We start from the raw sequence: 22,812 nt of genomic DNA, 5'->3' as shown, positions 1-22,812 counted from the left end.
TTTGTAAAACAATCAACTTGATTTTGTAAAAATTCAATTTAAATAATGCCGCGGCTCTATGTGTATCGCTTTCTCTATGTTTTGAATGTTTTGTATTTTTTGTGGCTGAACAAATTCGATTGTCGGGGTTTAGTCGAATGCCAGATGTTTGTTTTTTTGAAGGTACTCGTTTTTGGTTGGATTATTTGATTAAGCAAAGATGGGTGCTTTTCCCAGTGGCATATATTTGCACTCTCTATCCAACTACCTTTCAAAAACTATCGTCGAAAAGACCTCCAAGTTATCTTTAATAATTTCCCCTTTTAAAAACTTCTTAATATTCATTACTTTTACATAAATACACTGCATAATTTTTGTGATGTTTTGCTTTTGTTCTGTATGTTGCTAAAATTAAATTGAATTTGCTGCTCGAGTTAATTTAATTTCCTGTGGACACGATGCGACACGAACTAATAAAACGACAAAGACACGTACGCACCTCAGACAGAGCTGCCGAAGATGATGACGAAGTGGGCTCCGTTGGTTGCTCTTTCGCCGCACTGTCCGTGTCCATGCCACATGTGTTGCAATTTGCTGTCGAGGCTGGAGCGCAAGCTGATGCGGAAATTACATCGATTTATCTGGAAATAAAGGGAGACAGTACTTTAAGAACCGAGTTTAATCTTTACAAGTAAACGGATTTTATTTCTCAGCCAAAATATGTTTATGATACGTATGTTTTCGGATACCCTAGGAATCGATACTAATATTCACTGGAGCGTTGGAAGCGAGGTGGTTTAATGGCATTTTTAATCCTCATGGCAGCCCTGAAGACTTTGCCACTCTCCCGAGGACCCAGCCGAGTCGAAGTAGAGGTGTGTGGAGTGGAGTTCTTTGCCGGATAGATGTCGAAAGTAATGGTTAGATTTTCAGCGATCTTCATGGTGGCTCCGGAATTTTCAAAGATGCCACAGTAGTTGGGGGCCGAGAAGACGGTGACCAGCTGGCGCTTGGCAAAGAACTCATAGCCATCCTCGACCACCTGATGGGCCCGACAGATGAGATCGAAGTCATTGCGGACGAGGAACCGCTCGATCGTGTCCCGGCCAAAAGATACGCTCACGCCCCGCTTGTTCGGCGTCCACCCATAGGCCGTGTGATGCGGATCGGACCACAGCAGGTCGCAGAGCAGGCCCTCGTTGGGTACTTCGGTGGGGCGCTTCAGCTGGTTGATCTGCTCGATGCAGCTCAGGTGGGGACTTAGGCCGCCGTGGCAGCAGAATACCCGCTTCGAGACGATCGCCGCCACTGGCATGCAGTTGTAGCAGTCGACGAAGGTCTTCCACAGCTTGACCGTGTAGCGGCGCTTGCATTCGTCGAAAAAGCCGTAGACCTGGTTGAGCACCTCGCTCTCATGGTTGCCGCGCAGCAGGAAGATCTTGCCCGGGTAGCAGATTTTGTAGCAGAAGAGCAGCGTGATGGTCTCCACGGAGCGGTGGCCGCGGTCTACGTAGTCGCCGAGGAAAAGGTAACTCTGCTGTGGCGGATGGCCGGAGTTATTCAGGATTCGCAGGAGGTCCTCGAACTGTCCGTGTAGATCGCCCACAATGCAGATGGGGGCATCCACCCGCAGGCACATCGCCTCCTGCAGGAAGACACTGCGGACCATATGGCAGACACTCGTTATATCCTTTTGGCTGATCGGCCGCTTCGACTGCCAGCGTCCGCACACGAGGGTTCGTATGATGTCCTCGATGTTTGGCTTGCGCAAAAATAAGCTCATATTCAGTTTATAGTTGTGTTGTATATTGAAAAATCTGTACAATGCAGTACTTGAAGTGTAAGGAAGAGAATACTTTTTCCCACAATTTTCATATCGTGTCAGTCCGTCAACATGTTCGGCGTGGCCCCCTCCGTCATGGGTCTCTTGTTGTGATGAGCGTCGTGCTTCTTGGGCTTCATCACCACCAGTGTGATGTTGAGATCGGGGTCCACGCACATCATGGCGCCAGCATTGTCGTACTCCCCGCAGTAGTTGACCGCCGAGAAGACGGTGATGAGCTGCCTCTTGGCAAAGAACTCGTAGCCATCCTCGACGACCTGATGAGCACGGCAGACCAGATCAAAGTTGAACCTCGTGAGGAACGCCTCCACCTGCTCCACGCCAAAGGTGAAGCTCACGCCACGCGAGTTCCTTGTCCAGGTGCTGACGGTCGGATCCGGATCGGACCAGAGCAGGTCGCACAGCAGCCCGTTCTGCTTGATCTCCGCTGGCCGCTCGATGTCGCGTATGTCGGAAAGTTGGTGCAGGGAGGGACTCAGCCCGCCATGGCAGCAAAATATCTTCGAGTCGATCACGGCCGCCACGGGCAGGCAGTTGTAGCAGTCGACAAAGTTCTTCCACAGGCGCACTGTGAAGCGGCGCTTGCACTCGTCGTAGAACCCGTAGTAGTGGTTGATGCTGGCCGACTCGTGGTTGCCGCGCAGCAGATGAACGCTTGACGGGTAGCGCACCTTGTAGGCCAGCAGTAGGGTCAGGGTCTCCACCGAGTGCTGGCCCCGATCCACGTAGTCCCCCAGCAGAAGGTAACGCTTGGTTGGTGGATGCCCCGATGTCTCAAAGTAGCGCAGAAGGTCCCGGAACTGGCCGTGTATGTCCCCGATGACATTGACGGGCGGCTGCACCGCAAGCAGCATGGGCTCCGACAGCAGCACTTGGCGGGCCACGTTCAGCATCGCCACCATGTCCGTCTCCGGAACCTGCAACCGTTTGTCAGCCTTCCAGTTCACCAGCGACGTAATCATTTCGTCCAGCTTCTTTTGCAGTGTTGATCGTTCCATGGGAACCAGTGCACTCGCCTCGATCCAAGATTGCTTTTGTTCTCAACGAGCGTGGACCTCTTTAGTGTCAGATCATCAAAATTTAACAAAACATTAACGTATTTTACATGGTTTCTCTTAGCTGGCAATTGTTTCCTCACATACGTGATCTTTTCTAGGGTGTCCGGGTTGTTAAAAAATATTTTCGAGGAGGAAAAAGGGTCTTAAAAGAGTTAAGATCCCACGTATACGTACATATAACCCTTCTTATGATCGTTCTTATAATATCAAACGATTCTCTAATGGTTCTTTACTGTGGATTGTGTAAGGGTTCAGCATCAGCGTCCGCAGATCTCCAAGCGTTTCTCCACTCGAACTGTCAAATTGTATTTTTCTTTGCTTTCAAATATTTATTAAATTTTTTAAAGACTGTATGAGGGACTTCGTTTTTACACAGTACACAAGAACACTACACAGACACTAATTGGCCATAAAATGTCGAGTGGCTCAATATTTTTCCCCGGGGCCAAAAGCCGCTTCTCGACAATGTCTGCGCAGCTGGAGGAGAGCAAGAGGAAATCCAGCATAGTGCACGACAGCCTGTTGCGAAGCTCAGCATCTGATGCAGAAGGGTGGAATCTGGTCGATCTTATCAACAGATTGAAGAACTTCCGGAAATCCAAGCAGGCACGCGTAAACATGCTCGAGGACGAGCTGTACCAGCTAATCCATACGGCCCGCGAGATGTTGCTGGGAGAACCAATGCTCCTGTCTGTTGAGGCTCCGGTGCGCGTCGTGGGCGACATTCACGGACAATTCGTGGACCTGTTGCGCATCTTCGATCACATAGGCTATCCTCCATTGGTCAACTATCTCTTTCTCGGAGACTATGTGGATCGGGGCCAGAACTCGATCGAGACGATCACCCTGCTGCTGGCCTTGCGGGTCAAGTATCCCGAGAACGTCTTCCTGCTGCGTGGCAACCACGAGTCGCCCGCGGTGAACCGGGTATACGGATTCTTCGACGAGTGCAAGCGTCGCTATACGGTCAAGCTGTGGAAGAGCTACGTCGACTGTTATTGTTGCTTGCCCGTGGCTGCGGTCATTTCGAATCGGATCTTCTGCTGCCATGGCGGTCTGAGCCCGCAGCTAAAGGACCTGAACAACATCATGTCGATATCCCGGCCCTGCGATGTGCCCGACCAGGGTCTTCTGTGCGACCTGCTGTGGAGCGACCCGGATCGGTATGGCTTCGGTTGGTCGCCGAGTGACCGGGGAGTGAGCTACCTCTATGGCCGAGACGTGCTCGAGAAATTCCTGAATAAGTACGACTTCGATCTTCTGTGTCGTGCCCATCAGGTCGTTGAAGATGGCTATGAGTTTTTCGCAAAGCGCCAGCTGGTCACCATCTTCTCCGCGCCCAACTACTGCGGGCAGTACGACAATGCGGGGGCCTCGATGGGCGTAGACAAGAATTTGATGATCTCGTTCGATGTTCAGCGTCCCAGTACCGGTCGCAAGGTTATAATAAAAAATGTGATTGCCTCGGCCATCAAGTGACTTTGTCTCAGGCCGGGGCAGGCTCCGATGGTAATGTCATTCCATATGTTTCCATCCGAAAACCGTTGGCTTTTCAGAGCGGCAAAATTAACATTGAGTTGTGGGATACCAGACACCAGAGCAACAGGAAATGACGGCTAGTGTCGTGGCGACGGATACGGGCAACATTGATCAGCTGATACACAAGATTATCGATGTGCGACGCGTAAAGCAGCTCAGTCTTTCAGAAACTGACATTCGGGGGATCTGCATGCGATCGCGGGAGGTGTTCCTCTCGCAGCCCATGCTGCTGGAGCTATCCGCTCCCGTGAAGATATGCGGCGACATCCACGGCCAGTTCACGGACCTCCTGCGACTGTTCGACTACGGCGGATATCCGCCGTCCTCCAATTATCTCTTCCTCGGCGACTACGTAGACCGGGGCAAGCAGTCCATCGAAACGCTGTGTCTACTGCTGGCCTACAAGATCAAGTTCCCGGAGAACTTCTTCCTGCTGCGGGGCAACCATGAGAGCGCCGGCATCAACCGCATCTACGGCTTCTACGATGAGTGCAAGCGCCGCTACACAATCAAGCTGTGGCGCACCTTTGTCGACTGCTACAACTGCATGCCCGTTTCGGCCGTCGTCGACGAGAAGATCTTCTGCTGCCACGGCGGACTCAGTCCCGACCTGCTCAGCATGAGCCAGATCGGGCAGCTCAGCCGGCCCTGCGATGTGCCCGACAAAGGTCTGCTCTGTGATCTGCTGTGGTCCGACCCGGATCCCAAGATCATGGGCTGGAGCGACAATGATCGCGGCGTCAGTGTCACCTTTGGCGCCGATATTGTTGGCAAGTTCGTGCATCGCAACAAGTTCGACCTGATCTGTCGCGCCCACCAGGTCGTGGAGGACGGCTACGAGTTCTTTGCGAAGCGCCAGCTGATCACCATCTTCTCGGCACCCAACTACTGCGGGGAGTTCGACAATGCCGGTGCAATGATGTCTGTGGATGAGACGCTGATGTGCTCCTTCTATGTCCTCAAGCCCTCAAAGAAGGCAGGAATGCGTAAGGTCCACTCAAAGGGATGAACTACTGAGAAACTGAAGAGAATCGGGTATCGATGTTATGTTGGCGTGTTGCGCTGTAGTTTCTTGGAAAACTTTTGCCTCGCGTTGTATACAAATTTCATGTTTTATTCTGGGTAATAGTATGCACATACATATGTACGTTATTTGGAACTGATTCGACATTTTCAATCGTGGCGCCCCCCAGAGAACGCGGCAGAAATGCAACAGCTGTCAAAATCTCACCACGGACAACGAAGATTGAAGGCACCACCCCCCCACGCTGCTGTATGGCAATTAATTTCTCATTGCCCTGGCACTCAAACATTTTAATCAAATGACAAAACCGAAAATAATTTATTTTATAGCACATAATTTACAGCGCACGAATAGCCTCGGCCCCTGCCTCGGCCCCAGGAACGGTTTATTAAATTTTGTTTGCTCTGCCAGGCCAGAGACAGGCCCAAAAACCAGAAACAGGCCCCGGATCTGTGGTGCAGTTGTCGTTGGAGCTGGTAGATGGACGCTGGTTGCTGGTTGCTGGTTGCAAGACCAACCAATCCAATCCAGTCCAGTCCAGTCGGCAGTCGGCAGTCGGCAGTCGGCGAACTAATAGATTTTAAATGTGGCTGTCGCTGTCAGCAACAAGAGTTGTGGATGTGGGGGTGCGGTGAGGTGGGGTGGGGTGAGGGAAGGAGCTGCGCTGCTAGGCGACGTGATAAATGCAGCTAAATAAATTGGTCAACGGGCAGGCAGTTGGGTTAACAGACAGTTTGTTGTGACAGCTGCATGGAGATATCAATAGAAACAACAACAACAGCAGGGGCAGGTTGGGTATTCCACAAAAGGTGGATATCGCAGTAAAATAGTAGACATTTGGGCGTTTTCATGCATCAAAAATGTATACGCTTTAGTTTGGGTTTTACTACGGCCTCGAAACGATTTCACATATTGATACAAATAGGTATAACGACCTCCTGCTTTCTCATATTCCAAATATGGATACATATACGTCATTGGAATTTTTCGAGGTGGTGGATCTAGGGGCCATTAGATGCATTATTCTGGTATGAATGGGGAGAAGAACGCCCGTTTATGCGGTGAATGCTGATGAGCAAGGCTCTAAGTGAAGAGAGTATCAGTTGAGAGGGTTCGGACTCTTGCAAGGGCCACATTCCAATCTGGCATACAGCATCCTTGGGATTCTCAAATAACACAAAATCAATCCGGTGACAGGCTCGACTCTGACTACACACGTCCATACTTTGAGAAGTGAGAATGGAGAGGAGATTGATTAAGCTGCTGTATTGTATATATACAGCTACTTCACGGGAAATGTGGTCCTCTGGGTAGGCAATACTGTTAATGATATAATAGTCTTGTTCAGACAAAACTAATATGTACTGTTTACAACCTGACAAGTTTCTCGAATAACGCAGAAGGATGGCGTCTGTGTGGACTTTACATCCAGGATTTGCATCGGATTATCCGAAGCTTCTTCCACTTACATCGATTATAAACGATGCAAGCCGAATTTCTACAAAATGTGAGTCCCAAACTTCGATTCGTTTGCTATTTTGTAGTGACTTTTGTTGCTTACTTCTAGTACAGTGCACGATAAATACACGCTTGAAATCTGATCTCTTCTCTGGGACCGCAAGCACTTTCAATTGCTGGAAGAGCTTTCAATAAGTTCATTTATTTGCCATTACACATGACATGCCCCTTCGAGCTGCCTCCCACATGCGAAGCTTGGTATTGTGTAATTTGGCATTAAATCGTTGTCAGCCATTTAATTGCTGGCCATAAATCTAAAACGCAATTGCTTATCGCTGGCTCTTTCAAAGACCCGCTGTCCAGAGTGACCGGCCAAATGCCAGCAATTAAAACCCAATCAAATGGCCTTGCGACAAGTCTTTCGACCACAGAAAGTTGTTCCAGTCCTCGATGGAGTCCATGTTCGGGGCGGGCGGGCGGGCGATGCCATGGCTCCGATGGATTGTGGTGAGAGGGAGAGCTAATCTTGATGGCAATTTCGAATGACAAAACTGTGCGGCAGCCGATTAGCCAAACGGACAAATCTGCCCGTTGAATGGGCATGGGAGCCAATCCGTGCTGGTCCTTCCTTCATTCTGTATTTTGGCAAACTGAGCAAATTTCAATTTGCTTTAAACGACGCACCGTAGAAAGGCCATGCCGGGGAGGCCAAAGGAACGCATTTGCATTTGCATTTTATTTCCGATGGCTGCGTTTTGCAATTTCTTGGAAACTTTTTCTTTTTGTGTCTTTTTTGCGTGCCATTGTTTTTGGATTTTGGAAATCGAGTTGGAGGGGCTAGCAGGCCATTTCACTTTTCAACTTTATTCAAGCGGAAAATTGACGTGGCAAACGTAGGCGAAGGGTGGCTGGAGTCGGGAGTCAGCTGTCTGGACGGAAAAAGGAGCAGGAATTTAAAGAGTCTGAAGCGAGACAGGCGTTAAGGCCAACCAACACACTGGAACGGAGTGCAGACATTGGAAAAACGCAGCAAGAAGTCTAGAGCTGAGTGTTACAATGTATAAATACCCTAAGATACTCGCGATTTCCTTCTTGACAGGAGAAGAATAGTCCTAAAAGTATTCTGCGATCCTTTCTTTTTGAAGGAAATGTCCCCAAGGGGCCATCTCTTTGTCGTACTTATTGCTATCAAAATTATTTGAAATTTTCGTTTGGTATATTTACAAATCGTTCGTGTTCGTGGGAAGATCTGGGGCTCTTCAGAAGTAGCAGTGCAATCTATTCTATTCTATAAAGCTAACTAATTGTACAGTATGGCGACCTATCATGGCGATCACATCATTCGGTGAATGAGAGGCTATCGCAGCATGCTGATGGCCAGGGAAACGATGAGGGTCAGGCCCAGGCTCATGGCGGAGAGATGTCCCGCTGCTCCGGGCAAATTGGCCGTGTTGCAGCCATCCGTCTTGCAGACCTCGCAGTAGTCATCGTTGGTGATCACGCACTGAATTTCGCTGGCACAGCCGCGTTTAAGATGGCCGTCGAAGTCCTTGGCCGAGACACAACTATCGTCGGCGTCGTAGATGGGACAAACGGCCAGGTAGTTGGGATCCGTGGAGCAGTCCAATTGAGCAACAGAGTTGCAGATGTGGCAGCGGCGACGGTTGGCGGGGAAGATCTCGATGTTGCACTTGTTGCCGGAGCAGACGGAGCAAGTGCCGCTGGCCTCACAGGCGGCGCCGTCGCTGCTGCTCAGAGCGCTGAGGCAGCCTCTGATTGTGTGTCCGTTCTCCAGGCGGGCGACGCACTGTGAGTTAGGGGCGTGGCACGAGACAGTGGAGTTCACAGCTTCCGGATTTTGGGCACACTCCAAGGTCTTACTGGAGTCGCACGACACGCACTCGTCGTCCTCGGGCAGGCGGCTCAGATCGTTACACTCCTTGCCGGTGCAGGTCCACAGCTGATTGGCCTCATGCCACTGCTCGAGGCTGGTGCTGTTCTGGCTGCTGGCGCAGCCCATCAGCTCCACAGCCCCCTCGTTGTACTTGGCGAAGCAGTAGTCCTCCTGGTTGTAGGCCAGACAGGACTGGGCGAGGCTGCTCGTGCAGGCGGCGTCCACGCAGGTGTGGCAGATGAGGCGATCCGAGGGAAAGGCGAATGTGTTGCAGCTTCCTCCGGAGCAGGCTGCACAGTTGGTGCCGCTCTCATCGCTGCTGCAGTCGTCCCGATCGTAGAGCTCCTTGTCGTCCAGACAGCTGCGGATGAGGTGTTCGCCATGGAGTGCCACCAGGCACTGGCCCTTGCACTGTCGCCGGCCCAAGTCGCTGACAGAGGGATCCGTGATGCAGGTCGCATTATTTTCCGAATTGCAGAAAATACAGCTAACAAACTCCTCGGTGCTCCAGGCGTCGTTGCATTCGTTGGACTTGCAGATGGGGCAGAGTTCGGGGTTCTGGCGACAGTAGCGATCCTCGTAGTCGTCGACATCATCTGAGCAGCCGCGTCGACGGACCGTCACTCCATCCGCCTCGAATACGGTCTTGCAGTCCTGCTCGATGTTCAGGTCACACGCGACTGCTGGTCCCAGCGAGCTGAAGCAGTGCTCGCCCTCGCACTGGTGGCACTTGAGCGGCAGCTCCTGGTAGAATCCATGCAGGCCATCATCCAGGCGGTTGGCCAGATCGATGGCATTGCACTCGCTGCCCACACAGCTGCGGCAGTTGCGGAAGTCGCTCGGATCACAGTCGAGGCTGCTGCTGCAGCCGCGAGTGGTCACATTTCCGGCGGTCAGGGAGGTCTTGCACGTCTCTGTATCGCTGACCCAGGGACAGGCCAAGGCGTAGCTGGGATCCGACTCGCAGAAGACGTCGTCCTCAGAGGTGCACGTGTAGCACACTTGACGGTCCGCAGGGAAGATCTGAAAGACATTCGATTGGGTTAGTACCTTCTGCTCTAATTGGTGCTATCCGTATCCGGGTTACTTCTCGGTTGCAGCCATCAGAGGAGCACACGGAGCAGTTGGCATCGTTGCCCAGCAGGCAAGCGGCAAAGTCGGACTGTTCCTGGTCGTACAGACATCCTCGTGTGGTGGCACCATCTGCCAGAGGAGGAGAACAAAGATTAGCATTGGGCCCTAATTGATATGCGGGTGTACTTGCCGCTCAGAAGACGCGTGACACAGCCGGTATGCGGCATTTGGCTGCAGGTGTCGAAGCTGCCGACGGCCTGGGCATTGGTGGCGCAGGTGGGATCCTCGCGAGAGTCGCACACGGCACAGCGAACGGGTACCGGGAGCTGGGGGACGTTGCAGTTGTCGCCTTGGCAGATGGAAATGCGCTTGGTCTTGATGATGCTTTCCTCGTCTTGGTTGCGGAAAGAGCCCACGCATCCCAGCTGCTGGATGCTGTTGTCCTCGTCCATCCACAGGAAACAGCTGTCATTGGGCTTGTAGACGGCGCACGGCTTGGGCGAGGGATCCTCGCACTCGTCGCCGACGCAGGTGTAGCAGCTGAGGCGATCCTCGGGCAGGCTTTGGACATTGCACGAAGCTTCGCTGCAGGCGGAGCAGGTGGAGTCCGTGCCCGCCGAGCAGGTGAGCCGGTCGGACTCTTCCTTGTCATCCAAACAGGTGCGGATGAGGTCGAGTCCGGAGTCAGAGCTGCCGTACAGGGCGGTCATGCAGCCGCCCTGGCACTGGCGCGTCTTGTGGCTCGTCTTGAGCGGCTCCCACAGGCAGCTGGCGTCCTTGAAGGAGTCGCAGTAGATGCAGGTGTTGTATTGGCTCAGATCGTTGGCGCTGTTGCAGTTGTTGGACTTGCAAGAGGGGCAGCTGGCCTCGTTGATGCCACAGTAGGTGGATAGGGTGGCATCCGCTTCGACCGCGTCCTGGCAGCCGCGATGGCTGACTACGCCGTCGGCGCCAAAGACTGTGAGGCAGTCCTGCTCGTTGTTGTCCTGGCACTTGACACTCGGAATGTTCTCCTCCTGGCAGGCCGTGCCCTCGCAGGTCAGACAGCTAAGCGGCAGATCCTGCCACTTGCCATGGTTGTCGTCCGCCTTGGCGGCCAGGTCCACCTGGTTGCAGCCGTCGCCCTCGCAGTAGACGCACGTCTTGGAGTCTGCCTCGCAGCTGAGGGAGGTGGAGCAGCCCCTGTAGGTGACGCCGTTGCGCAGATTGGTCACACACTGGTCCTCCGCCTCGTACAGGTAGCACACGGTTAGGCTGCTCGGGTCGGACTCGCAGGTGGCGTCAGTGTCCGAGTTGCACACGTGGCAGGAGCGGCGATCGGCAGGATACACATCCTTGTTGCAGGAGGCGCCCTGGCAGGAGCTGCAGCTGGCGGAGGTGCCGTTGTAGCAGGAGAGGAACTCGTCCTCCTCCAGGCTGGACAGGCAGCCGCGCTCGGTGCTGCCGTCGGACAGGACACGCGAGTAGCACTCAGGCAGACCCGTCAACTCGCAGCTGGTGACACTGGCCACGCTCCCGGGAGCAATGGCACAGCTGGCGTCCGTGCGGGAGCTGCACAGAGCACAGGTCTGGGCCTCGGGCAGAGACTCAATGGTGTTGCAGTTCTCCTCGCCGCAGGTGAGCAGCAGCTTGGCGCGCTGCAGCTGCAAAATCTCCTCGTGGCTGAGCTCGCTCACGCAGCCGAGTGCGGAGACGGAGCGCTGCTCATCGAAGCGAATGTAGCACTGGTCGGTATCCCTGTAGTTGGAGCAGATGGTGGCCTCCGCTTTCTGGCAGTCGTCGCCCTGGCAGACCAGGCAGCTGTGCCGCGAGGCCACCAGATCCTCCGTGTTGCACTTGGCCTCGTCGCAGGTGGCACAGAACGATTTGCTGCCGGCCTTGCATGCGTCGCGGTCCTCCTTCTCCAGATCGTCGTAGCAGTTGCGCACCAGAGCGTAGCTGGGGTCCGTCGTTTCGCCGAACAGGGGCAAGAAGGCGGACACACAGCTCTCGTGGCACTGGCGCGTCTTGCCGATCGAGTCGGGCTCCGCCAGGCACGCGGAATTCTGGCTGGAGTCGCAGACCAGACACTCCACATAGGAGTCCTGGCTGCTGGCCACGTTGCAGCCGTTGGAGTTGCAGCGGGGACACCGGCTGGGCTGCTCCTCGCAGTAGGAGGATGCCTCGAAGACCTTCTCGGAGCACCCGCGCTCTGTCACGGCTCCGCTGTCGTCGAACACCGTCACACAGTTGTCGTAGCTGGTGCACGTCTCGAGGGTTCCGCCACCGGTGGCGGCGCACTCTGTGGCGTCGGAGCAGGCCAGGCAGCTGATGGGAACCTCTTGCCAGGTGCCGGGGAAGCCATCCTCATTGATCCGCCCCAAATCGATGGTGTTGCATCCGTTGGCGCCGCTGCAGATGCGGCAAGTGCGGGAGTCACTGGGGTCCGAGCAGCTCAAGGTGGAGCCGCAGCCCCTGTGGGTCACGCCGTCGAGCAGGGTCGTCACGCAGGAGTCTTCGTTGGCATACACGGGGCACACGGTGCTGCTGCCGCTGCTGGGGGACGAGGCGCAGTTGGGGTCGCTGGCGGAGTCGCACTGATAGCAGCTTCGACGATCCGCCGGGAAGACAGTTAACCCGTTGCAATTGGTGCCAATGCAGGTGTCGCAGAGTCCTCCGTGGTCGCCGGTGAGGCAGCCGTAGAAGTCGTCGCTGTCGAGGCTCGAGAGGCAGCCGCGGACGGTTGTGCCCTTGGCATCGATGTGGGTGACGCACTCCGTGTAGGGCAGGTCGGAGCATATGTCGGTGGTCAGCAGTTGGTTGGGATTGGTTGCACATTTAGCATCCACCAGAGAATTGCACTGCAGACAGCTGTTCGGATCGGGAACGATGTCGTAGAAGTTGCAGTTGTTGCCGGAGCACAGAAACATGGCCTTCTGGGCCACCAGCTCCTTGATGACCTGCGTCTCGAAGTCGCTGGCACAGCCCATGGCCACCACGTCGCCCGCGTTGTAGGCGAGGTAGCATTGATCCTCGGGCCTGTAGGCCAGGCACTTGGTCGTGGTCGGATCCTCGCACTTGGGGTCGGAGCAGACGTAGCACTCCTGGGGGTTCTCGATGATGTCGCCGCCGTTGCAGAGTGCTCCCTCGCAGGAATTGCAGCTGGCGTGGGTTCCTGCGGCGCAGGTGGTGCGCTCCGCTTCGTTGAGATCGTCCAGACAGCCGCGGATCGGCAGCAGAGCCGAGTCGACGGAGGAGCTGCGTGGATACAAGCCCGTCATGCACTGGCCCTGGCACTTCCTAGTGCTCGTGGGCGTCTCCCAGGCGCAGGAGGAGTCCTCATCCGCGTCGCAGAAGTAGCAGTCCACGTACGCGTCCAGGCTGAGGGCGTTGTTGCAACCATCCGACTTGCACTGCGGACAGCTGTCCCTGTTCAGGTCGCAGTAGTCCGCGTTGGCCGACTGCACGGAGTCGCTGCATCCCCTGGCCACCACCTGACCCGCCGCATTGAAGACTGTGGCGCAGGTCTGCTTGATGTTGCCCTGGCACTGGGCGGGCTCCGTGCCCACCGAAGCACAGCTGGCGGCATCGTTGCACACGTGGCAGCTCAGCGGGAGATCCTGCCACTTGCCGGGCTCGCCCACATATCCGGACTGCAGGTCCACATCGTTGCAGTTCTCCCCGGAGCAGGTGCGGCAGGTGCCGGCCTGGCTCTCGTCGCAGTTGATCTCCGACTGACAGCCGCGACGGGTGCGCCCCTTGGACAGACTGGTCACGCAGGCGTCCTCCTTATTGTAGGTGCGACAGTAGCCGCCGTAGCCGGCGGGGGCCGTGCCACAGTCCGCATCGCTGCTGGAGTCGCAGCGCAGGCACTGCAGCCAATCCGCGGGGTACACCTCCGAGTTGCAGCCGTCGGTGCCGCAGATCTGGCAGCTGGCGCTGCTGTCGCTGGAGCATTCGTCAAAGAGCTCGTCGTCCGTGTTCATCAGGCAGCCGCGGTGCAGGACGCCGTCTGGGGAGACATGTAAATATTAATTTGGATTCTATTGCATTTGATCTGCACTTGCCTTCATCGATGTGGCTGTAACACTCTGGATTGATGTAGTGCTGGCAGACAGCCGCTGCTACGGGCTCATCACCTGCCACACATCCAGCATCCCCGGTGGAGTTGCAAATGTTGCACGAAACTCCAACGGTGTTAAGCTTGTCGTTGGTGTTGCAGTTGTCGCCGGAGCACAGCAACAGGTCCCGGCGATTGGCCAGCAGGAATGCGTCCTCCAGATCTGAGGCACAGCCCATCTTCTCGACGCTGAGGTCGCCCACATGAATGTAGCACTGATCGGCGGAGCGATAGCCGAGGCAGAGCTGGCTCTCGGGGGTGGCACAGTCGGAGGAGCCCGTACAGAAATTGCAGCTGAGGCGATCTTCGGGCACAGCGGCCTTGTTGCAATTGGCGCCCGAGCAGGCCACACAGTGGTCCAATGTGCCGTCGGTGCAGGCCAAGCGATCGTCGTACTCCAGATCGTCCAGACAGCCGCGGGCCAGATCGAGGATGGTATTGGCCTCCGAGTTGCGGGGATAGAGACCGGTGAAGCAGCTGCCCACGCAGGAGATGCTCCGCGTCACGTCGTCCACTTTGCGGACGCACTCCGCCTGGTCGGCGCCATCGCACAAGAGGCAGTCCACGTAGGTGTCCAGGTCCCTGGCATTGTTGCAGGCCGTGGACTTGCAGAACTTGCACTGCCCCGGCTGTTCGTCGCAGAACTGCAGCAGCTCCTCGTCCGCGTACAGCTCATCCGTGCAGCCGCGAAGCACCACCAGACCCGCGGTGTCGAAGACGGTGGCACAGTTCTGTTCGTCGTTGTCCACGCACTTCTTCAGGGAGCCCAGGCTCGTGCCCTGGCACTCGGTGCCGTTGCAGGTGTAGCAGTTGACGGGCGGCGTCGACCACTTGCCGGGGTACCCGATGTAGGAGCTCTGGAGGTCCGCCACGTTGCAGTTGTCCTTGCCGGAGCAGAGGCGGCAGTGCTGCTTGTCGGTGTCATCGCAGGTGAACTCCCGCTGGCAGCCGCGGTAGGTCTCGCCGCTCACCAGCTTGGCGCTGCAGCCCTCGTCCGCCAGATAGAAGGGGCAGACGCTGGCTGCGTCCGGGGCGGAGGAGCAGCTGGGATCCGTCACAGAATCGCAGCGCTGGCAGCGCCGACGATCGGCGGGATAGATGTCCGTGTTGCAGTGTTCGCCCTCGCAAACTTCGCAGCTGCTGTTGCCCGAGACGCACGCGGTCAGCTGCTCGCGTGGCAGGCTGCTCAGACAGCCGCGTTGCGTGATGCCATCTAAAAGGAAAAGAGGAAGGAATGGAGATTGGATTTCCCAATAGGCCGGGGCCACTCACTTGTCACACGCGTCATGCAGCTGGTGTAGGGCAGGACTCCGCAGAGGCCGAACAGGGCGATCTTGGTGGGATCCACGGCGCAGTTGGGATCCTCCGAGGAGTCGCAGGCCACGCACCTGGTGGCCGTGGGCAGGTTGTCGAAGAAGTTGCAGTTGGCCTCGTCGCAGAAGAGCAGCGAGTGGAAGTTGTCGTCGACGAACTCGTCCTCCAGGTCGGACAGACAGCCCATGGAGGTGATGTCCCCGTCGTCCTGGTTGAACAGGATGTAGCAACGGTCCTCGGGACTGTACTGGCTGCACTGCAGAGGACTGGGATCGCCACACTCTTCGCCGGAGCACTGGTAGCAGCTGAGTGTGGCCTCGACAAGCTGCGCCACGTTGCAGTCGGCCTCGTCGCAGGCCACACAATCGCTGTCCTCTCCGTTGATGCATCGCTGCTGGTCCTCCTCGTCCTTGTCGTCCAGGCAGCCGCGGACAGTGTCGTAGATGTTGCTCTCACTGGACCGGCGCCGCAGGGCAGTCATGCAATGGCCGTTGCAGCTGCGTCTGGCCGCGATCTTCGTGGGATTGCGGGCACAGTCGGCATTCTCGGCATCGCAGTAGAGGCACGCTGTGTAGCTGTCCAGGGATGTGGCCCTGTTGCAGCCGTTGGAGTTGCAGTTGTGGCAGCTGCCGGCGTTGGCATCGCAGTACGCCCCGAAGGACTCCTCCACCACCTGGCTGCAGCCCCGAGCGGAGACCACTCCCGTCGCATCGAAGACCGTCAAGCAGTACTCCGCCTCGGTGGCGCAGGACACTTCCTCAATGGTGCTGGCCGCGCAGGAGGCGGTGTCCTGGCAGCTCTGACAGCTGAGCGGCAGTTCCTGCTGCCAGGGACCCGGATTGCCGTCCTCCAGACGCTTCAGGTTGGCCGTGTTGCACTCAGAGCCAGAGCAGAGCTGGCACTTCTGGGGACTCGTCGAGTCGCACTCCAGCGAGGCACTGCATCCGCGCTTGGTGTTTCCGGCCAGGTCCAGGCTGGTCACGCACTGCTGGCTGCCGGTGTGCAGCAGGCAGAGGGCGGCGGAAGCTGGAGACGCCTCGCAATTGGGGTCCTCGCTGGAGTCGCAGGTCTGACAGCTCAGCCGTTCGGTGGGATGCAGCTGAAAGCAACAGGGTTTTGGGATTTTGGGTTAGAGGGATATTCCGAGAGAGAAGAGCCCTTGCTATATTCACCTCCAGATTGCAGTTCTCTCCGGAGCACTTGGCGCACTGCGTGGCATTGCCTTCGCGCAGACAATCCAGGTACTCCTCGCCCTCCAGACTCGTCAGGCAGCCGCGCTCCGTGTGTCCATTGCCCAGAATCCTCGTGTAGCAGTCCGTGTTCACGGCGTTGTCGCACTCCGTCTCCGACTCTACCAGGTCCGGATCGACGGCGCAGTCGGCATCAGTGCTGGAGCTGCACAGTTTGCAGCTCTGGGGCGCAGGGAGGGCGGTAGCCACATTGCAGTTGTCCGCCCCGGAGCAGTACCAGAGGCGTTTGTTCTCCTCGAGGAGCTGCACATCGCTGACATTGAACTGGCTGAGGCAGCCCTGTGCGGCGAGCGTTCCGGACTCGTCGAACTCGATGAAGCAGTGCTCCACGTCGTCGTCGGCGGGCACGGCGCGGCAGGTCTGGGGCAGGGGACTGGAGCAGTCGCCGCGGCAGGCGTTACAGCTGCCTCGGACGCCCAGCTCCACCTGGTTGCAACTGGCTCCCGTGCAGGCCACACAATGCGGAAAGGTTCCCTCGGCGCAGGCCTCGCGATCGTCGTATTCCAGGTCGTCCAGGCAGGTCCTCACCAGCTCCAGGGGAGCCTTGGCGTCGCTGGTGGTGGGATACAGGGCCGTGATGCACTGCTGGTGGCACCGTCGCCGATCCGTCACCAGCTCAATGTCGAAGACGCAGTTGTCGTCGCTCTGGGCGTCGCAGTACACGCAGTCCACCAGCTCCGAGTCGGTACTCAGGCTGTTGCAGCCATTGGAGCGGCACTGGTAGCACTTGTCCTGGTCCGCCGAGCAGGCCGTCACCAGGTTGTCGCTGCAGCCGCGCTGCACCACAGCCCCGTCGCTGTCGAAGATGGCCACACAGTTCTGGGCGTCGTTGTCGAGGCACTTGCGCAGGGTGCCAGAGCCGGCGGCGCAATCCGCCAGGCTGTCGCATTCGTAGCAGTTTATGGGGCCCGAATGCCAAATGTGCACAAAGGGATCTGCAAATGAACATGGCTAGAGTCAGAGATGCAACGTTCTTGGTAGTATTTTATGCAGGACTGCCGAAGTCCGAAATTTCTCCAAGTCGAACGAAAATCAATCAAAATTATCGACACGCGGGTCGTTACGTATTCGCCGTACTATTTATGGGGCTTTCGGCAATCGAATTAGATGTTATTTATGGGTATATGGATGCAGGCGCTGCCGTAACGACAGCGCCACGATCTGGTCCGGACTGAGGGTCGCCGCTTCCTTATCGACTCAATAAATTAGTAATTGCCTTATGGGGGCCCGTAAAACGTCAATTCTATGGCGATCGTCTCGCAATCTATACAGCACTCGTATATAGATACAGGGAAGTCGCATGTCGCCCGAATGTTGTGGGCAAAAGTGAAAGGCGCTACTTTAATCCATAAGTCACGTGAATTATAGCAGAATATAAGTTCTTTTGGAGAGAACTTAACCAGCGAGTGCTTTGAAGGCCTTAGGAAATTCCCATGTACCTGTTGACGGACTCTTATGATGGGATTTACTACTTAAAAGTACGTTTAAATTGGGAAATTTAAAGGAAGTTCAAAACAGGGATACCTTAAACGAACCATTTAAAGAGCTTTTCGGTGCAGATAATATTTCTGTAAGCCACTTTATGGCACATCGAAAAATCCCAGCACTCCAAGGGGTCCACTGTTCAAAGTCCGCTTTTAATCTTTCACAAAATCAGCTTAATCCATACGAATCAAGAGCAGTCGAGTCTGCGAGTGTTTCACAAAAAAAAAAAGCGCACTACAGCAGATATTGACGCTATCCTCCAATGAGGAAATGAAAGTGGAGCTCTTACATTCATGGCAAAGATAATAGAGACATGATTCATAAGTGTCAGTGTCGGTTTCCTTTTAATATCTGTTTTAGAAGGGGAATAACACGCCAGCAGATAAGATAAGGCCAACATTTTTGCCAGGGAGGACACTGATGATTAATCTTTGGTTTATCCATACAGTACAGTTTTTTAAGCGATTTGCCACACTCTTTCGTTCACACACTGTCTGTGATTTCACTTTCACTTGGGGCTAGGGCTAGCCCTTATCCTTTGAGGGGCTTGGGCCCACCTACCATTGGCACTGGATTGATTTGCACTTAGTGCAAGAAGCAGCAGGGCTGCTCCTGCAGCGATTAACTTCATGATCGGTTCGATTCGAGGGCTCTTCAAACCCTTTTCTTGACCGTGGGCACTCGCGTATTACCAACAAAAATTGATTCAGGCAACTAATTTCGTGATGGCCGCGTCGAGGCCTTTTATAGATTCCGCTACGACAAGTGAAAAGCGCCAGCGATCGATCGATCGGACGGACGGTCCTATCGGGGCTGTTTGATTATTGCTCTATATTATTGGCCACAGCGATTATATGGATGGCTCTGCGGCTCTGTGGCTCTGTTGCTATAGCTCTATGGCCGATAAAGTGATTTCGCAGTCCCCCGATTATTTAGAGCCGAGTGCGAGGGGGGATTTAACATAAAAAGGCAAAAACAACGGCCCCGATAAGCCCATCATAATCGAACGAACACGTTCGATAAGGCTCTCGATGGACAGCCCAAATATATGTTTGCTGATTAGACGGGCTTAGCTCTAGGGAGGCTATTGGCCAACGGTTCCACTCTCTAACTAAATGAAGTCCATTTTGCGTAGTTGCAAATCAAATAAATGCACTTCAAACACTATCATCCATAGAGGAGTGCATCGGGCATTCCCCCTAGGTTTTATCGATAGTTCCGTGCATCTCACAGATGGCGCTTTTCCACACTTACGGGGCCATAAATCTTTTGGCGTGGTATGGACAAGCCCAGATATACATAGGTTTCCAATTGGCTTTCTTTGTGAAAGGAAGCGCACGAAATTAATTAAATAATATGTATGTATGGGATGTGTGTTTCTATCTAAGAATATCGTGATTAAGACCGGTGGAATGCACTCGCCTCCAAGAGTTCTTAGAGCTCTGAATCACAGCCGGGTTATTCGTTTAAAATACATGGCATATAAAGAGAATTAAACCTATTTTTCGGGAATACCCAATCAAACTTTACGGCACTGGAACATAGATTATTCGCAATGATTCGGTTACCAAGCACTTAAATCGATGAATCTGGAATTTTTTGAAATTCCCAATAATTTGATAATCTTTCCTAATCTAAGATGACTTGAAATTCGGCTTAATGATAAGTGAAAATTAATGAAATCGGTTTTGATTTCTCGATGATCTAATTTAGCAATTGCGCAATCGGTTATAAGATTATTTAATGTAAAATGCATAAAAATGTACAAATATTGCCAGATTTCAACCAAAATAGATTCCGAAATTGCAGGAAAAAGTCCAGCAGCATATAACTTTGGGTTGGTGGTCTTTATAAAGGCCATATACAAGCCAAGCCCCGTAGATTGTATTTGAGCGCGGGCAGAATTTATTGGATACCATAAAAATTAGTTTAACAATACATAGATTAGGTTAGGGAGAAGGCCGTGGGAATTAAAGCTAAAGGCATAAACGAATTTTGGGATTATTTATGAACGGTGTAAACAAATACAGCCAATGGGACTATGATCAGCGGAATAGAGGAGGCAGCGGAGTGCAGACTGAGAGCAGAGTTGGGTTCGGCTGTGGTTGGCGGTGCTGTGGGTTGTGGAGAAGCTGTTGTTGGTGTTGTTTGTGGTGAAGCGGTGCTTGCTGTTGTTTGTGGTGAAGCGGTGCTTGGTGTTGCTGTGGATTGTGTTGGTGTACTCGTTGTTGAGGTTGATGTGGAAGTAGATTCTGTTGTAGGGTCGGGAGCTGCATTTAAGTCGATTATCTCATCGTTGCAATGGGGTCGCTCGAGAGGATCGCACAGCTGGCAGTTGCTATTGGCCAGGCAATCCAGCTGATCCGAAAGGCTCAAAGAACAGCCCCGTTCCAGGCGCTCTTCCACCAATTTCGAAAAGCAAAAACTTCTACCTGTCCGCGCGATGGGACATCTTTGAGACACTAGGAGCTGAGGGTCATCCACACAGTGCTCGTCCTGTATGGTGATGATAAAGGATTATAATAAATGAAGCCATATTTCCATAAATCACAATATTCACCCCACTTTCCGCACACTGGAGACAACCGGCTCTCGCAGATCCCAGAGTGTTGCACTTGTCGGATACACAGATCTCACAGTCGACTCCCCCCGAAGGGCCATGACACTGTTCCCTCCAGCCAGCCTCGAGACCCTCCAGGCAGCCCTGGGCCTGGACTATGCCGCCTTCGAAGACACTGGCACAGGCGTCCAGTCGGTCGGAGCACTGCTCCTCCGCCTGGTAGCTGCTTCTCTGGCAGTTGATGCCGCGACAGTAGACACATTTCTCCAGCCCCAGAGCCGAGCTGCTCGCCAGGAGCAGTCCAAGGAGACATCCAAGAGCGGAAGACGTGCGGTTTGCCATTGTAGAAGGCGAATTAAGCATTTGGGAGAGCCTTCACTCCTGCCCATGGCTTTATATCAGTTCTGGCTGCTCGAGAGTCCCCTGTTGTTTCTGCTCAAGTGGGCAAACAACCCAATCTACAACCCGGTGACATCTCTTGAGATTTGCAAAAACAAGCCTGTTGTCTTCGCGGGGTTGCCTAAGCCCCCCGACACTCGAGAGGGTTCTCTCTCTGGTTCTGTGGTGAAGTTCTTCGATTAGGCATGAGTGGTGGTAGTTCCTTAGTCACGAGCAAATAAACAAGTTCCCAATGGTAATGGAATTTTTTCGATTCCATTAGCCCCCCCTTATCAAAGTTCTTTAGATTAAATGCGGCTCGGACAATCGCAAGGGATTGACTAGGTCTTCAGGAACAACTCTAATTGAAGGTTAAGTGCACAGAAATGACGTGGGACTGACTTCAAAGGTCATCAAAGAATGTCACGGGAGACTTTAAGCGGGAATAAAGATCCTAAAGATTATCTGTGATGGCGATTGGTTGTTCTTTCACAAGCATACATCTGATAAACATAGATCACTACCACCAAATATACAACGATATTTGACAAATATTCGTATATTCCTTGTATTTAAAAAAATCATCGATCAGATCATCCGACTCTGTAATCTCGGTTACACTATTTATAAAAGGTCTGTGATTTGCTTTTAAGAGCTCCATCTCTTTTGTATTCCATACCCATACCGGTTGAGCCTCAAAATAGTCAAAAAGTTAAGACATTCTTGTCCCAAAAATACAGATACTTTTAAGAATCGTATGCAAGAAGCTACCGAATCATCCGACTCTGTAATCTCGGTTACCCTATTTATAAAAGGTCTGTGATTTGCTTTTAAGAGCTCCATGTTTTTTGTATTCCATACCCCTACCGGTTGAGCCTCAGAATAGTCAAAAAGTTAAGAAATTATTGTCCCAAAAATATAGATACGTTTAAGAATCGTATGCAAGAATCTACCGACTCTGGTTGCTCTACTAGAAATTTGATATAGACTTTATTTAAATCTCTTTAATTTAACAAAAAAAATGCATATTTAATCGGGAAGTTATCTTAGAGAGCGAGTGAAACGATTGCCAGCGCTGGATGCTGCGGAAATGTTGACGGCATTGCAGTTCCGGATGTCGCCCGGGGAGCACAGAAGGCAGTTGGCATCCCCCAGGCAGCTCTGCTGGTCGATCTCCGTGGTGGAGCAGCCGCGCTGGGTCGTGCTGCCCGAGGACTTCACGTAGCAGTAAGAGTTGGGGGCAGTCGGAGCGGCACAGCGAGTGGCCTGCAAGGTGTCGGCATTCTCAGCACAATTGGAGTCCTTCAGAGAGCCACGAGATTAAAAAGGATATTGAGGGGCGTAATACTCCATGTTTACCTTGCTGGAGTCGCACTGGATGCAGGCATACTTTGCCGAGCCCAAAGTATTGCAGCGATTTGTGTTGCACTTGTGGGAGGATTGGGGATCGGCGCTGCGTGCTCGCAACGAGCTAGGGATCTCCAGAGAGCAGCCCTTGTACAGGACCTGGGCTGTAATAGTCCATGGGTTCAAGGATTATATTCTGCACCGAAGGGGAGGAAATCTTCCACTCACCTTCATTGAAGATGGTCTCACAGTAGTCCAGGGAGTCCGCGCAGGCCTGCTCCTTCTGGAGAAAGCTGCTCTGGCACTCGGCGCCATCGCAGCTGTGGCATGTGAGGACAATGTTTCCTGCCGCGCAGCCCGCCAGGCAGACAACCGCCAGCGTAATCAGGATTGCTGTTTCTTTCATTCTGGTGCCTCAAATGTTGGGCAATCGGCCAAAGCGCTCGGCTTTTATACCGCCAGCCACTCCAAACGGCCAACTGGAGGGCACTCGAGCACATCGAGTGTGCG

At 53.9% G+C, this 22,812-nt stretch overlaps 7 protein-coding genes across 7 annotated transcripts; 2 read left to right on the top strand and 5 right to left on the bottom strand.

The window, feature by feature from the left end:
• Positions 1 to 655: 655 nt before the first annotated feature.
• LOC117185775 (serine/threonine-protein phosphatase PP1-like) lies at positions 656 to 1,786 on the bottom strand. The gene has a single exon (XM_033391104.1). It carries the CDS (start codon positions 1,760 to 1,762, stop codon positions 743 to 745), a length of 1,020 nt encoding a protein of 339 aa, XP_033246995.1. The 5' UTR covers positions 1,763 to 1,786; the 3' UTR covers positions 656 to 742.
• LOC108159771 (serine/threonine-protein phosphatase PP1) lies at positions 1,764 to 2,960 on the bottom strand. The gene has a single exon (XM_017293329.2). The coding sequence runs from the start codon at positions 2,818 to 2,820 to the stop codon at positions 1,861 to 1,863; it is 960 nt and encodes a 319-aa protein (XP_017148818.1). The 5' UTR covers positions 2,821 to 2,960; the 3' UTR covers positions 1,764 to 1,860.
• Positions 2,961 to 3,195: 235 nt separating this feature from the next.
• Positions 3,196 to 4,377, top strand: LOC117188002 (serine/threonine-protein phosphatase alpha-3 isoform-like). Its single transcript, XM_033391103.1, has one exon. It carries the CDS (start codon positions 3,295 to 3,297, stop codon positions 4,357 to 4,359), a length of 1,065 nt encoding a protein of 354 aa, XP_033246994.1. The 5' UTR covers positions 3,196 to 3,294; the 3' UTR covers positions 4,360 to 4,377.
• A 92-nt stretch (positions 4,378 to 4,469) lies between these two features.
• LOC108160899 (serine/threonine-protein phosphatase alpha-2 isoform-like) lies at positions 4,470 to 5,881 on the top strand. Its single transcript, XM_017295171.2, has 2 exons — positions 4,470 to 5,541; positions 5,613 to 5,881. Exon 1 carries the CDS (start codon positions 4,490 to 4,492, stop codon positions 5,426 to 5,428), a length of 939 nt encoding a protein of 312 aa, XP_017150660.1. The 5' UTR covers positions 4,470 to 4,489; the 3' UTR covers positions 5,429 to 5,541; positions 5,613 to 5,881.
• Positions 5,882 to 8,081: 2,200 nt separating this feature from the next.
• Positions 8,082 to 18,738, bottom strand: LOC108160521. The gene is made up of 7 exons (XM_017294577.2): positions 18,579 to 18,738; positions 16,455 to 17,467; positions 15,241 to 16,381; positions 13,916 to 15,181; positions 10,060 to 13,860; positions 9,883 to 9,998; positions 8,082 to 9,818 (listed from the first exon to the last, which is right to left on the bottom strand). The coding sequence occupies exons 1-7, from the start codon at positions 18,646 to 18,648 to the stop codon at positions 8,259 to 8,261; spliced, it is 8,967 nt and encodes a 2,988-aa protein (XP_017150066.1). The 5' UTR covers positions 18,649 to 18,738; the 3' UTR covers positions 8,082 to 8,258.
• Positions 18,739 to 19,899: 1,161 nt separating this feature from the next.
• LOC108158228 (mucin-2) lies at positions 19,900 to 20,947 on the bottom strand. Its single transcript, XM_017290460.2, has 2 exons — positions 20,578 to 20,947; positions 19,900 to 20,513 (listed from the first exon to the last, which is right to left on the bottom strand). Exons 1-2 carry the CDS (start codon positions 20,938 to 20,940, stop codon positions 20,019 to 20,021), a joined length of 858 nt encoding a protein of 285 aa, XP_017145949.2. The 5' UTR covers positions 20,941 to 20,947; the 3' UTR covers positions 19,900 to 20,018.
• A 981-nt stretch (positions 20,948 to 21,928) lies between these two features.
• Positions 21,929 to 22,734, bottom strand: LOC108158264. The gene is made up of 3 exons (XM_017290501.2): positions 22,531 to 22,734; positions 22,315 to 22,466; positions 21,929 to 22,257 (listed from the first exon to the last, which is right to left on the bottom strand). The coding sequence occupies exons 1-3, from the start codon at positions 22,706 to 22,708 to the stop codon at positions 21,997 to 21,999; spliced, it is 591 nt and encodes a 196-aa protein (XP_017145990.1). The 5' UTR covers positions 22,709 to 22,734; the 3' UTR covers positions 21,929 to 21,996.
• Positions 22,735 to 22,812: the final 78 nt, after the last annotated feature.

The sequence above is a fragment of the Drosophila miranda genome, chromosome 3 (genome assembly GCF_003369915.1).
Source record: "Drosophila miranda strain MSH22 chromosome 3, D.miranda_PacBio2.1, whole genome shotgun sequence".
Lineage (NCBI taxonomy): Eukaryota > Metazoa > Arthropoda > Insecta > Diptera > Drosophilidae > Drosophila > Drosophila miranda.
This window is presented reverse-complemented; position numbering and strand designations above follow the sequence as displayed.

Excerpts from the sequence above, each read along its gene's own strand:
- LOC117185775 (XM_033391104.1), bottom strand. The coding sequence starts at position 1,762 with ATGAGCTTATTTTTGCGCAAGCCAAACATCGAGGACATCATACGAACC.
- LOC108158228 (XM_017290460.2), bottom strand. The coding sequence starts at position 20,940 with ATGCTTAATTCGCCTTCTACAATGGCAAACCGCACGTCTTCCGCTCTT. Across the intron at positions 20,514-20,577 it reads TCCAGTGTGCGGAAAGTGGG|GACGAGCACTGTGTGGATGA; the intron begins GTGAATATTGTG and ends ATCACCATACAG.
- LOC117188002 (XM_033391103.1), top strand. The coding sequence starts at position 3,295 with ATGTCGAGTGGCTCAATATTTTTCCCCGGGGCCAAAAGCCGCTTCTCG.
- LOC108160521 (XM_017294577.2), bottom strand. The coding sequence starts at position 18,648 with ATGAAGTTAATCGCTGCAGGAGCAGCCCTGCTGCTTCTTGCACTAAGT. Across the intron at positions 16,382-16,454 it reads GAGAGAACTGCAATCTGGAG|CTGCATCCCACCGAACGGCT; the intron begins GTGAATATAGCA and ends TGTTGCTTTCAG. Across the intron at positions 9,999-10,059 it reads TGTCACGCGTCTTCTGAGCG|ATGGTGCCACCACACGAGGA; the intron begins GCAAGTACACCC and ends CTCCTCTGGCAG.
- LOC108158264 (XM_017290501.2), bottom strand. The coding sequence starts at position 22,708 with ATGAAAGAAACAGCAATCCTGATTACGCTGGCGGTTGTCTGCCTGGCG. Across the intron at positions 22,467-22,530 it reads TGAGACCATCTTCAATGAAG|CCCAGGTCCTGTACAAGGGC; the intron begins GTGAGTGGAAGA and ends GGACTATTACAG. Across the intron at positions 22,258-22,314 it reads TCCAGTGCGACTCCAGCAAG|GACTCCAATTGTGCTGAGAA; the intron begins GTAAACATGGAG and ends GGCTCTCTGAAG.
- LOC108160899 (XM_017295171.2), top strand. The coding sequence starts at position 4,490 with ATGACGGCTAGTGTCGTGGCGACGGATACGGGCAACATTGATCAGCTG.
- LOC108159771 (XM_017293329.2), bottom strand. The coding sequence starts at position 2,820 with ATGGAACGATCAACACTGCAAAAGAAGCTGGACGAAATGATTACGTCG.